A 14,545-nucleotide genomic window follows, 5' to 3' on the forward strand; every position below is an offset into this window, starting at 1 on the left:
TTCCCTAAACTTCAGTTTTAATAGCTGATGCTTTAGCCAGGCCACAGTTTTAATACTATGCTGGAACAAAAGTCTGCATACCATGTTGGTACCTAGGACCAGGAGTCAAACATGATTGATATTGAATTTGCCAATCTGGTTGTGCACATTGCACTGGATGACTTCTCAGACAGGTTTTCTGCCAGAATTTAATGGGTGTAAGGCTATGGGACTGACAGTTTCTCAGTCAAGTGTCAACTCTCCATCAAGGACATGCAAATGCATTCTGAAATCTATCTGGAAGTCCACTATTGAAATTTATTTTATCCTGCCCTAACGGGAATCGCAGGAGACATCTAGTGGCAAATATTGTAGCACAATAAGGTAAACCAAATGACAGGTGGTATATTTTCTGCATTCAACACTGTTCACATGAAAAACCACAACACCCATTATTTTGGAATGACATTATAGCATGGTTGTACATTTCTATATTAATTAGACTAGCCTAGACTACTGCACATTGTGGATGCCTGAACGACCACAATGAGCTTTAAAGGTCCAGTGTAGTCATATCTCAATATCAAATCATTTCTGGGTAACAATTAAGTACCTTACTGTGATTGTTTTCAATTAAAATGGTCAAAAAGAAACAGTGTTTCTTAGCAAGAGCAGACCAAAATTTCATCCCACCAAAAGAGGTTGACATTTCAGGCTGTCTTTTCAAACAGCTCTTACACTAAAAGGGCATTATCAAAATTTGACCGTTTTCAGAGTACTATTCCAAGCTCATAGTTTGGAAATATTTTTGAAACAGACAATCACGTTTTTGACTGCACTGGGCCTTTAACTCTGACGTTAGACTACTACATATAGTGTAGCCCTGCTGCCGCCAGATGGCGCTATTATTGCTAACGTCGTTTTTCAGTGAAGAATAGCGGATGTCCAGGCTAGCTATAGTGCTGCAAATATCCTTAAGCTTATAAATTGTCATTAGTTGTATTTGTCATGTCAACGACGATGCATGAACTATTTACTCGTTGCATGAACAACAGAAACCACCGAGTTTTAAAACATTTTCATACTAAACAATCTTTGCAGAAACTGCCGAAGTCCTGCCCTGCAAGTATTACGGTTAACCATGGTGACTCCGTTCTGTTGTTCCGTCCATTTGCTTTACAAGACCCTCTTTGAGTACCTGTCCTAAAACGCTAACAAACGAGCGGAACGATGGGGTCGGAGACATCAAGGGATAGCGGAATCATTTAAAGGTAGGACTTTGGTAGTTTCCGAGTCGTCACTAGTTACCACAGCCACGAAGTTATTAATCCCGCCTATTTCTACAATTTATCTTCTTAAAATCTGATTTGGAACTTTACTCAATCCACACTGCTAATCGTATGCCTAACCCTGAATTAATACCAAAACGCACATTTTTGATTTTATGAATTTTCTACAATACAGCCAATTTTGGACATTGTGGCTGTGGTAACTAGTGGAAAACTAGTTTCCGTCGTTCATCCAACGAGTTAGCAAACCAGCATTAGCATCTCAATAATCCCTCGGTCAACCTGAGTAAATACAGGTATTTCTGAATGATTCGTGCCGATCTTCATTTAGACGTGTTATTTTTATGCATTTAACTTATCTAACAGATTTCAATTTGTAATACGAGGGGAATAAATATGTTAGGCCTTGCATTTTGAGTGTGCAGGAAGAGAGGACGCTAGCAAGTAACGTTACTTTCAGATTATCTGCTCCAATGCTTCATAAATCTTAAATAACTAACGTTAGCTAGCTAATGTTGTGTCAATAATTGTTGCTAGCTAATAGCTATCATGTCTTCATTCCTTCAGACTCGTTGGAGAATTCGCCAGTGTTGGACTCCCTGGCAATATGACGCTATTTCATTTCGGAAATTGCTTGGCCTTGGCTTATTTCCCCTACTTTATCACCTACAAGTGCAGTGGACTGTAAATATCAGCACCTCTCATACTATATAAACTGCATTAGACTAATTTGTTAGTTGACCTCGTACATTTAGCTACTGAACATGTATTTTTTTATGATCTGTACACTAGCTAGTCACCCTTATTGGGCTCCCGAGTGGCGCCGCGGTCTAAGGCACGGCATCTCAGTGTAAGAGGTGTCACTACAGTCCCTGTTTCGAATCCAGGCTGTATCATATCCGGCCGTGATTGGGTGTCCCATAGGGCGGCGCACAATTGGGCCAGCGTCGTCCGGGGTAGGCCGTCATTGTAAATAAGAATTTGTTCTTAACTCACTTGCCTAGTTAAATATATATATATAGTAGAGGGTGAAATGTAATCTACATGGAAATGTCAGCAGATTGAGAGGTCAGCCAATCCTCCTGCCACTCTAGGCAACCATGTTCAAACCATTCTAGTGTACAGATGCGTCTCTCTATCCATATTATAGATCAGAATACAATGCATTCTGGAGATGTGTTCAAGCAGGAGCTACCTACCTATTTGTGCAGCTATGCAAGGTGAGCATTGACTGTCCAAACTGTCTGTTTTCTGAAAAGCAATAAAAGTATCATCATTCTGTCAAAGGAACTAATGATCGATCACATTGGGATGCAGACTAAAAACTGCTTGATTACTAATGTAGCCCACTAGTTAGTAGGATACATATTAACTAGTAATAACTAATAAGGTGGCAGGTAGCCTAGTGTTTAGTAACCAAAAGGTCGCTGGTTTGAATACTCGAGCCGACAAGGTGAAAATGTGCCCTTGAGTATGCCAATTAACCCTAATTTGCTACAGGGGCGCCGTACTACTATGGCTGACCCTGTAAAACAAGACGTTTCACTGCACCTATCCTGTGTATGTGACAATAAAAAATAAAAATGAACAATGTCTCTGTTCCAGATGCTATTTCTAGCCACATTCTTCCCCACATGGGAGGGAGGAGCTGGTGTGTATGACTTTGTTGGTGAATTTATGAAGGCCACGGTGGACCTAGCTGACCTTCTGGGCCTGCATCTGGTCATGTCCAGAAATGCAGGGAAGGGAGAGTACAAGATCATGGTGGCAGCGATGGGATGGGCCACAGCAGAGCTTGTTATGTCAAGGTACATTCTCTTTCTCTGTCCCCCTGCTGTTTCTCTTTCAATCTCTTTGGGTGCATTCCAGATTCACATTCATTTCTGTGTAGATTATAGTCATTCACTACCCAAGCTCACTAGTATAGTTCCCATTATGTTTATTTGCAATGGTGTCTCTTGTATTTAATCATCTTGCCCTGTCATCCAGGTGTATACCTCTATGGGTGGGTGCCAGAGGCATTGAGTTTGACTGGAAGTACATACAGATGAGCTTCGACTCCAACATCAGCCTGGTAAATCCCCTTGCACTGACACTTATACTGCTGAATCAAATAGACATTTATTTTGACTTCCAATAAATACTTAGATAATGAATACTCATCAACATTACATTTCCTGTGGAGGGCTTAGTAGAAGTATAGTTTCTAAGGAAATTCGGTGTTGCGTTCTAATTCAGGTGCACTATATTGCCATGGCAGCAGTGGTGTGGATGTTCACGCGGTACGACCTCCCGAAGAGCTTCCGTCTGCCTGTGACTGTACTGCTAGGGCTGTGTGTATACAAGGCCTTCCTCATGGAGTAAGTATCACATACTTCAACGTACCCAGGGAAGGGACCTGTGGAACTGCATACTGTAGAAATGGTCACCCTTACAGAGCTGGTTTTCAGCTCATCTGTTCTGGGGAGGGAACTGAAGTTTTTCTGAACACCGCTAGAGGTCATTATAAACACTGATAGCTACAGTTGTGTAACGGTCTGGGTGACCAACCCCTATTTTTCAAAAGAAACAATACATTATTGAAATGGTCCTGAAAACAATGACGCCTCCATGTTCATGTCATAATCCATCGTAATTATATGATGTTAGCAACAATCAGTTACATAGTAGTCAACAATTGACATATAGGTATTAACATAGCTACACATCCATCATAATAATTGTTCATAGACATCTACTAATTTTCTCCTCTGTCCTCTAACTTCTCTCAGGTTGTTTGTCCACGTGTTCCTGCTGGGGAGCTGGACAGCCCTCCTGGTGAAGGCGGTGCTCACTGGATCCATCTCCCTCTGTTCTCTCTTCCTCTTCGTCACACTGGTGCACAGCAACTGAGACTGGTTGCGACCCCAAACAAAGAGGGTCTTTAACACACACACACAGGGCCTTTCAACCAGACTTTGCCTGCAAAGATACATTTTGTATCGCTCAGAAAGAGGGCAGGAATGTGAGCATTCATGATTTGACTTTTTTTAATGTTATGATACTACTTTTTTATGTATGATTTATTATTGTGCTGAATTAGTACGGTAGATTGAGTATTTATAACAAGTGGATGAAAGTGGATGCCTCTTAAGCGTTGTAGTAGTTACTAAACTACTTTGACATCTAAGCTGATGGTACAATACTGTTGTTACTCTGTGTGCTCACCTGCATTACTGCAGATATGAAAAATATTAATTTAATCTCATTCGACATGATGAAATACAAATGTTGGTGCGCTTATCACATGACTGAAGCAGCATAATGGCGTACTTATGTTGTCGTAAGATTACATAAAACATGGTAGCAGTGGGTTATCCTACTCTATGGAAACTTAGTGAGGTGTGAGTGAATGGCCAATAAATGACTTAATATGCTACTTTTGATTGTGCACAGTGTGCTTATTACATAAGATAGACAATGTTTTAATTAGATTTTGTATAGTATATTTACAAAAGGCAGGAGATAGAGGTCAAATTTGTACTCAACATTGAGGTGTAGTTCGGGCTCCTCGTATGAGAGCTTTATGTGTGGTGTAGGGAGATAATCAAATCACATCTGACTTGCTGTCACACCTGACCTACTGTTACTACAAACCCTATTATGTACTGTGGGGCCCAATTCTGCTGATTTCCATGGTGACTTGGTGTCTGTACAGTAGTGGACTTGTCCTTGAACGATGAATACTCTTGTGTCCAGATTCCCACACATATTGCCTTTCCAATCGAAAGAATCGCCTCTCCACACCTACCACCGGAATGCCACTTCTAATTCACGCCGGAGATAATAGATTTGTTCCCCTTGTAGTTAGCCTTAAAATGACTAGTCTGGTCTGTAGAAACCTGTTGACCAGTCTAGTCTGTATAGAAACCTGTTGACCAGTCTAGTCTGTGTAGAAACCTGTTGACCAGTCTAGTCTGTAGAAACCTGTTGACCAGTCTAGTCTGTGTAGAAACCTGTTGACCAGTCTAGTCTGTAGAAACCTGTTGACCAATCTAGTCTGTGTAGAAACCTGTTGACCAGTCTAGTCTGTGTAGACACCTGTTGACCAGTCTAGTCTGTGTAGACACCTGTTGACCAGTCTAGTCTGTGTAGACACCTGTTGACCAGTCTAGTCTGTATAGAAACTTCATGACAGTCTAGTCTGTGTAGAAACCTGTTGTCTAGTCTTTATAGAAACCTCTTGACCAGTCTAGTCTTTATGGAAACATGTTGTCTAGTCTGTGTAGAACATTGCTGACCAGTCAAGTCTTTATAGAAACCTGTTGACCAGTGTAGTCTGTGTAGACACCTGTTGACCAATCTAGTCTGCATACAAACTTATTGACCAGTCTAGTCTGTGTAGACACCTGTTGACCAGTCTGGTCTGTATAGAAACCTGTTGACCAGTCAAGTCTTTGCAGAAACCTGTTGACCTGTCTCGTCTGTGTAGAAACCTGTTGACCAGTCTAGTCTGTGTAGACACCTGTTGACCAGTCTAGTCTGTGTAGAAACCTGTTGACCAGTCTAGTCTGTGTAGAAACCTGTGGACCAGTCTAGTCTGTATAGAAACTTGTTGACCAGTCTAGTCTGTGTAGACACCTGTTGTCTAGTCTGTATAGAAACCTCTTGACCTGTCTAGTCTGTGTAGAAACCTGTTGACCAGTCTAGTCTTTATGGAAACATGTTGTCTAGTCTGTGTAGAAACCTGATGACCAGTCTAGTCTTTATAGAAACCTGTTGACCAGTCTAGTCTGTATAGAAACCTGTTGACCAGTCTAGTCTGTATAGAAACCTGTTGACCAGTCTAGTCTGTATAGAAACCTGTTGACTAGTCTTGTTTGTATAGAAACCTGTTGTCTAGTCTGTGTAGAAACCTGTTGACCAGTCTAGTCTGTGTAAAAACCTGTTGACCAGTCTAGTCTGTATAGAAACCTGTTGACCAGTCTAGTCTGTATAGAAACCTGTTGACCAGTCTTGTTTGTATAGAAACCTGTTGACCAGTCTAGTCTGTGTAGACACCTGTTGACCAGTCTAGTCTGTGTAGAAACCTGTTGACCATTCTAGTCTGTATAGAAACTGTTTGACCAGTCTAGTCTGTATAGAAACTTGTTGACGAGTCTAGTCTGTGTAAACACCTGTTGTCTAGTCTGTGTAGACACCTGTTGACGAGTCTAGTCTGTGTAGACACCTGTTGACCAGTCTAGTCTTTATGGAAACATGTTGTCTAGTCTGTGTAGAAACCTGATGACCAGTCTAGTCTTTATAGAAACCTGTTGACCAGTCTAGTCTGTGTAAAAACCTGTTGACCAGTCTAGTCTGTATAGAAACCTGTTGACCAGTCTAGTCTGTATAGAAACCTGTTGACCAGTCTTGTTTGTATAGAAACCTGTTGACCAGTCTAGTCTGTGTAGAAACCTGTTGACCAGTCTAGTCTGTGTAGACACCTGTTGACCAGTCTAGTCTTTGTAGAAACCTGTTGACCAGTCTAATCTGTGTAGAAACCTGTTGACCAGTCTAGTCTGTGTAGACACCTGTTGTCTAGTCTGTATAGAAACCTGTTGACCAGTCTAGTCTGTGTAGACACCTGTTGTCTAGTCTGTATAGAAACCTGTTGACCAGTATAGTCTGTGTAGAAACCTATTGACCAACCTGTTTTCTCTCTCACTTCAAAAATGTCTCATGCTTTGTGATTGTTGGCGCTCCACTATGTTGACCGGGGACTTGGGCTGTATTCAGTGAAGTAAAACATTCCTATATAAATGTAAGAAACTGAGCCAACACGATTACATTCTACCTGACACATTAGTTTCTGTTTTACATAATACATTTCTATCTGAACATTCATTAACCCCTAACTAAAAGTCCTACAAGATTCCTGTAGGATTATTTTGTAAGGTACGCTACACCCTTCTAAACAGGCCCCTGCTAAACCAGCACTTTGTAACCTTGTATTACACTCATGTAATGTAGCATGCTTTTCAGCCAAGAGGCACTTGGTCAATCCTGTAAATGTATGGGAAGAGGAAGCCATTACATATCTTTTATCAAGGAAGTTCATGCAACAGATTTGAATGTCTTGGTATGTGGCATCTTAACTCTGCCATATTTAAGCTCTAAGGATCAGATCTTTTTCAGAACTGATCTGATTGGTCAAAAGGCCTATTAGTGGAAATTATCAGAAATGGGCTGCCTGTATAAATGTAGCCTAAATTACAGGATGGCAAACACAGGGCCATATCCTATCTCTCAGGCCCCCTCTCTGGCATTCTGCCACAGACTTACAGTTCTGCCCTGGACAAAGGCTCCATTGAGTGAGTCCTAGTCACAATGACTGACCTACAGTATCTGCTAGTCAGTTTCAGTTAGGCCTGGCTGCATCAAATGTGCATTACATCACAATACAAGAGTTGTTCAGTTCATGCATAATAACATTATTGTGCGAAATGTTACCATATCTCAGTGAAAGCAAGGAAGTGAAGGAACAGGAGTGAGGTGAACTCAGTTTTCTGGACAGACAAATGGTAGCTCCTCCTGCAACAAGGTAGAAGGCCATGGCGAAACACATCACACTTTTTTAAGCTGTTCAACTGATCATCCCATAGCAATAAAGGTATCTCAAATATTATGGAGAGTGCTTCTCCTTGTTATTCATTGGCAACATAGACTTATTTGTAATGGTTGCAACATTAGGTGGGATGTCTCATTGTTTGCATACCCTATGGCTGTGGGGAATAGATAGAGACAGTGAAAAGGTTTACAAACACTCCTTCCTTTCTTGTATTGGGTTTACTGCTCCTGCAGGGGCCATCCATCCCATCTCAAGCCCTTCTTTGGGTGATTCTGCCCTTGACAAAGGCCCCATTGCAAGAAAGAGCTACAAGAGGGGGAGGGATTATTGCCTCTCACATTTGCATTGATGCATTAAACATATGTCTCTAGGTCAGGGCTGAACTGGCAGAACTTTACTGCAGGCTATACCTGAGTGTGTTCCAGTTATGCTATGGCATCAGACAGGTACTTTCTTCACCATGGAATTTTGTTACCAACTGTGGTTCACAATGAGGAGAGTCTGAAATATGCCAATGATTTCAAAGTTCAGGACAGCGATGTATTTGCCATTACTTACCCCAAATCAGGTAATTTATGCAACAGATTTCCATATCTCATTGTGATCTGCCAGCTTTGAGGCACCTTCTTCAAATCCAGGGATCAACAACTTGCCATAATTTTCAAACATTACATAATTTACCAATTTTGGTGTTGTAACTGCATCTTGGGATGGGTCCAAATCTATCTATTCAACATTTGTATTATTAGTAGTAATATTAGTATGAGTAATTATTTTACTTATTATGAATTACTATTATTATTAGTGTATTATTGTCAATGAATTATGCTGCTATCGGCTGAGTGAATTGTTGGAATGTTTTGGCATCTGCGCACAAATTGCACAAAAAGGAATGCACTTCCCTCCCATTTTACTGACTCACGGACATTGTTTTTCACCGAAAATTAGCATACTTTAACTGTGTAAACTGTGTTTAAGTATGGCGAATGACGGAAATTATATCGTTTATCACGGTCTTTTGTGCCCGAAAGAAACTCACTCTTTTGAAAGTTTTAAATACGCGGAGGAAATTAAAGTTGAAGATGAAGATATTTTCACAGTGACCTACCCAAAGTCTGGTAAGAACATACTGTACTTTAACGTTAGTATGGCTTCATGTCATTTACAGTTTAGTAGTGGTGGAAAAAGTACCAAATTGTCAAACTTGAGTAATAGTAATAGTTCATAGAAAGTTACTAAAAGTGAAAGTCACCTAGTACAATACTAACGTTACCTGAGTAAAAGTCTAAATGTATTTGGTTTTTAATATACTTAAGTATCAAAAGTAAATCTAATTGCTAAAATATACTTAAGTATCGAAAGGAAAAGTATAAATAATTTCAAATTCCTTATATTAATCAAAGCAGACGGCACCATTTTCTTGTTTTTAAAATGTACGGATAGGATAGCCAGGGGCACACTCCAACACTCAGACGTTATCTACAAAAGATGCATTTGTGTTTAGTGAGTCAGCCAGACCAGAGGCAGTAGGAATGACACGTTCTCTTGATAAGTGCATGAATTTCAAAATGTTCCTGCCCTGCTGCATTCAAAATGTAGTATTTTTGGTTGTCGGAGAAAATGTAAAAAGTACAATACTTTCTTTAAGAATGAAGTGAAGTAAAAGTAAAAGTTGTCAAAAATATATATAGTAAGGTACAGATGCCACCAAAAAAATACTTAAGTAAAAAATACTTTAAAGTACTATTTAAGTAGTTTACACCAATGCAGTTTAGTCTCCCAGGCATTGCAGTTGGACATTTTTACATCCTAAAAACTTGTCAGACGAAAGAAAATATGTAATGTGTTTTTTATTACTATAATAGGACTTACTTACAATAACTGATTATGGTAATGTTTCCCAGGCACCACATGGATGCAAGAGATTGTACCTTTAGTCCTAAATGGAGGAGACCTTACTCCAGTGCAAACTATTCCCAACTGGGACCGGGTTCCCTGGCTGGAGGAGACACGAGCAGCCCTAGTTCTGGACCGTCTGCCCTCACCACGGGCAATGGTCTCTCATATGCCCTACCATCTCATGCCCCCCTCCTTCTTCCCCTCCAAAGCCAAGGTAGGGCCCTGATCCAGGAACTGAGAGCAACTACTAGACAGTAACAACTGAAGAGACTCTTGCAGTACGTTTAATGGACTGACTTCAGCATTGCAAATTAATAAAACAATTGGGAAAATGTGCCTACATGCAATGTAATTAACTTATAATTTAGCTATCACACTGGGCTCTTGAAAGTTTGTCTATGGAACTCATATTTAAGACTTTATTTGCTTTCATTTAGGTCATCTATGTTACCCGGAACCCAAAAGATGTTATGGTGTCATCATTTCACTTCCACAAGATGGCCAGTTTCCTGGATGACCCTGGGACTTTTGATGAGTTTCTAAATAAGTTTCTCTCTGGGCAAGGTGAAAAATGCTAGGATATATAAATACATTTGAGGGACCTTTTGATGCCCATACTAAAAGAAGAGGGTAACTGGGTTTGATTGCAATTAACATTTGTTTATCTACACAGTGTTGTTTGGGAAGTGGACAGACCATGTGAAAAGCTGGCGAAATTCAGATCTGGGAGATAGAATCCTATACATTACCTATGAAGAAATGGTCAAGGTAAAACACCAATCAATGCAAACCGCCTCAACCCTGCGTGACCAGACTAATGGATAGTGAACTAAGCTAACCCCAGGCCAAACTGCTAACATATGTTTGTTTCTCTCCTGAAGGACCTGCGTGGAGTGCTGGAACGCCTCTCACGGTTCCTTGGTCGGGACCTAAGTGAAGAAACTCTGGATCGTGTAGCCAACCACTGCTGTTTCAGCAACATGAAGTTAAATGCAATGTCAAACTACTCCCTGGTGCCACAGGAGATCATGGATAGCAGCAAGTCCACCTTCCTTAGAAAAGGTAGTGGAAACTGGCAAGATAGGGGTTAATCACTCCCTGCAGTGGGATAGGAACCCAGAATGCTGCTAGTAGTATAATGTTCTCTCATCATGCGCTACTGCAACCACTCTTTGCTTCCATGTATTTCACTGTTCAATTAAAGCACATTCTCCTTGTTCTTTCAGGGGTTGCTGGAGACTGGAAAAATCATTTCAGTCCTGAGCAGGATTCCAAATTCACAGCGGTCCTAAAAGAGGAAATGAACGGAACAAACATAAAATTCCCATGGGATGAGGAGTGAACAGGTGGAAATGTACCGACAACGTTTTCTTGACATTGCAGGCAGTTAGACAGTGGAGAATTTAAAACAAATTGACTTTCTAAACGCATCTCTGCATCCATAGCATAAGTGTAATGTCACTGGCCGTGCCCTGGAACCTCAGCAGTACACTAGCCGTGCCCTGGAACCTCCGCAGTACACTGGCCGTGCCCTGGAACCTCAGCAGTACACTGACAATACAATAAAAAGCACCTGGGCTGGGTTTCCCAAAAGCATCGTAGCACTAAAATCATAATTGCATTGGAACAATTCACGAAAACCCAGCCCAGGTCAAGTTGATCTAAAAAGTCACCATCAAATACAAGTACATTGTCTCGGTACTGGTACACTGTGTATATAACCAAGTCATTGTTACTCATTGTGCATTTATTCCTCTTGTTATTATTTTTCAATAATTTTTCTTTTTTTTGCTCTGCATTGTTGGGAAGGGACCGTAAGTAAGCATTTCACTATTAGTCTACACCTGTTGTTTATGAAGCATGTGACAAATAAAATTTGATTTGAAATTGTCCAAAAGTCCTGCTGCCACAGGAATGACTTGTGGTTAACTGGATATTTTGTAACTTTGTTAGTATTTTGATTGAACTCGGTGCTTGTTGGTTTAGTCAAAGACCGGCTTTCAAATCAAAGTTTATTGGTGGCATATACAGTTCTGCAGATGTTATCGCAGGTGCATGTGCTGATAACAATGCTTATGTTTAATAATACAAGAACTCAAGAACTTACGAAACATTCTGAACTATTCTTGTGTAGTACTTATTTCACATTTCTTTTCATTTTTATATAAACATCTGGTAGTTGAATACATTTAAATGAGCCATAATCTGGTAATAACAGACGTATCATAAATAGTAAAATACTGTAAGTTATATTACACATTGTATACATCTGACAGTCACATGGTACTGTGTCTTGTTTTTTCTTACTGCTGAGGATTTGGCTAAAGGGTTGTGCTCACATAAAACGTTTATTGACTTGCAGGCATAGTCTTCAGATGACAACAGTCCTAATGTAACCATAATAAGTTTCTTATACAAAAACTTGAGGGTCCTCACTGCGGGAGACAACACTTTGGCGATTAGCATTCACTTTCCGGCTGTGTCAGTTAGGAATCTCCTTATTGACTTCACGAACCATTTGGCATTGAACACATGGTTCGCAGAAAGCAGTCATACACCAGTCATCGCAAATGGTTCCCTGTAGAAATCAACATATTATTAGGGTGGCTAAGGTGATATCAACTTCTCACAGTCCTATGTCGTAGGCCTATAACGATCAGTCTCTAAGCCCTGACTAGCCCTGGCCCTGACAGTGTGAGGATGAGGCAGGTAACACAAAGGTCTGATTTACAGGACACAGATTACACCTAGTCCTGGACTAAAAAGCATGGCCAATGGAGAATTCCCATTGAAATAGCATTTTATTTCCAGGATTTAGATTAATCTTAGTCCAGGACACCACCCCAAAGGGCTTTGTGATATGACTGAGTTGATGCTGGACAATGAATGCTGAATGGTGTGCATGGGGTAGTGGAGAAACAGGTATTGGAAATGTTCAACAATATATGAAGATGCATATCTATACATCTGTACAATCAGCAACATGCCATATGCATACCTCTATGTTATACCTCTCCCGAATGCTGGTTCGCAACATAAAATGTGTCCATGGAACATGAGAGAGTAGGAAACACTCCGTATTTCTCTGCCATCTTAACGGCCTGAATGCATGGACAGAACACTCCACAGAGACCTGTTGGTATGAATGAACAGGCAAGTAAAGGATGAATGAAACCGGCCCAATTACACTCCTCTGTAAATGTACCATATTTGGACAGTGAAGCTAAAACTTTTAACTTGGCTCTGTACTCCAGCATTTTGGATTAGACAAATGTTTTAGATGAGGCGACAGTACATAATGTCACATTTTATTTTAAGGTGTTTCCATACATATCCGTTTGGAAATTAATGCACTTTATGTATTTTAGCATATTCACTCAGGCCCAGATTCTGACCCAAGTTAAGCAAGCGTAAATAGAATGTAATCATCTTTTTATGCGCTTTTCTCTATGCATATTCTGACCTTGAATTTAAGTATGAGAATAGCATGCTATTCACCCACTATATAATAAATGAAGGTGTGGCGTAGGTGTGTCTACAGATACGCCGTATTCTGACCTTGACTTAATTCCCTAATAATTCCACCACCTTTACACGTGAAGGAACCATAAATAAGGTCCAGCGAACCTACCTGTTCCATGTCTCGGCGGTCTAGGGACAATTCCTTAGACCTCATGGCTTGGTTTTTGCTCTGACATGGACTGTCAACTGTGGGACCTTATATAGACAGTTGTGTGCCTTTCCAAATCATGTCCAATCAATTTAATTTACCACAGGGGGACTCCAATGAAGTTGCAGAAAGATCTCAAGGATGATCAATGGAAGCAGGATGCACCTGAGCTCAATTTCGAGTCTCATAGCAAAGGGTCTGAATACTTATGTAAATTGGGTATATTAATACATTTGAATACATTTCTAAAAACCTGTTTTCACTTTGTCATTATGGGGTATTGTGTGTATATTGTTGAGCAAAAAATATTTAATGCATTTTAGAATAAGGCTGTAACGTCACAAAATGTGGAAAAGTCAAGGTGTCTGAATACTTTCTTAAGGCACTGTATATAAGGTCCCACACTTGACAGTGCATGTCACAGCAAAAACCAAGCCATGAGGTCGAAGGAATTGTCCGTAGAGCTCCGAGACAGGATTGTGCCGAGGCACAGATCTGGGCAAGGGTACCAAAACATGTCTGCAGCATTGAAGGTCCCAAGAACACAGTGGCCTCCATCATTCTTAAATGGAAGTAGTTTGGAACCACCAAGAATCTTTCTAGAGCTGGCCGCCAGGCCAAACTGAGCAATTGGGGGAAAAGGGCCTTGGTCAGGGAGGTGACCAAGAACCGGATGGTCACTCTGACAGAGCTCCAGAGTTCATCTGTGGAGATGGGAGAACCTTCCAGAAGGACAACCATCTCTGCAGCACTCCACCAATCAGGTAGAGTAGAGTGGCCAGACAGAAGCCACTCCTCAGTAAAAGGCACATGACAGCCCTCTTGGAGTATGCCAAAAGGCACCTAAAGGACTCTCAGACCATGAGAAACAAGATTCTCTGGTCTGATGAAACCAAGATTGAACTCTTTGGCCTGAATGCCAAGCATCACGTCTGGAGGAAACCTGGGACCACTCCTACGGTGAAGCATGGTGTTGGCAGCATCATGCTTTGGGGATGTTTTTCAGAGGCAGGGACTGGGAGACTAGTCAGGATTGAGGGAAAGATGAATGGAGCAAAGTACAGAGAGATCCTTGATGAAAACCTGCTCCAGAGCGCTCAGGACCTCAGACTGGGGCGA

The 14,545-nt window shown here is 40.9% G+C and overlaps 2 protein-coding genes across 5 annotated transcripts; both read left to right on the plus strand.

The window, feature by feature from the left end:
* The first annotated feature begins 877 nt into the window (after positions 1-877).
* LOC139564578 (BOS complex subunit TMEM147-like) lies at positions 878-4,686 on the plus strand. 3 transcript variants are annotated; one of them, XM_071384210.1, is made up of 7 exons: positions 878-1,250; positions 1,836-1,952; positions 2,419-2,488; positions 2,874-3,076; positions 3,258-3,342; positions 3,507-3,628; positions 4,040-4,686. In XM_071384210.1, exons 2-7 carry the CDS (start codon positions 1,876-1,878, stop codon positions 4,158-4,160), a joined length of 678 nt encoding a protein of 225 aa, XP_071240311.1. In that variant the 5' UTR covers positions 878-1,250; positions 1,836-1,875; the 3' UTR covers positions 4,161-4,686. The 3 variants fall into 3 exon arrangements, with proteins under 3 accessions (XP_071240311.1, XP_071240310.1, XP_071240312.1); XM_071384209.1 differs by having other exon boundaries at positions 990-1,564; XM_071384211.1 differs by lacking the exon at positions 878-1,250 and adding an exon at positions 1,514-1,712.
* A 3,548-nt stretch (positions 4,687-8,234) lies between these two features.
* Positions 8,235-12,035, plus strand: sult2st3 (sulfotransferase family 2, cytosolic sulfotransferase 3). Of its 2 annotated transcripts, none has more exons than XM_071384213.1 (6): positions 8,235-8,425; positions 9,762-9,970; positions 10,194-10,320; positions 10,430-10,524; positions 10,638-10,818; positions 10,983-12,035. In XM_071384213.1, the coding sequence occupies exons 1-6, from the start codon at positions 8,290-8,292 to the stop codon at positions 11,096-11,098; spliced, it is 864 nt and encodes a 287-aa protein (XP_071240314.1). In that variant the 5' UTR covers positions 8,235-8,289; the 3' UTR covers positions 11,099-12,035. The 2 variants fall into 2 exon arrangements, with proteins under 2 accessions (XP_071240314.1, XP_071240313.1); XM_071384212.1 differs by lacking the exon at positions 8,235-8,425 and adding an exon at positions 8,736-8,975.
* The last annotated feature ends 2,510 nt before the right edge of the window (positions 12,036-14,545 follow it).

The sequence above is a fragment of the Salvelinus alpinus genome, chromosome 35, assembly GCF_045679555.1.
Source record: "Salvelinus alpinus chromosome 35, SLU_Salpinus.1, whole genome shotgun sequence".
NCBI classification, from domain to species: Eukaryota; Metazoa; Chordata; class Actinopteri; order Salmoniformes; family Salmonidae; genus Salvelinus; species Salvelinus alpinus.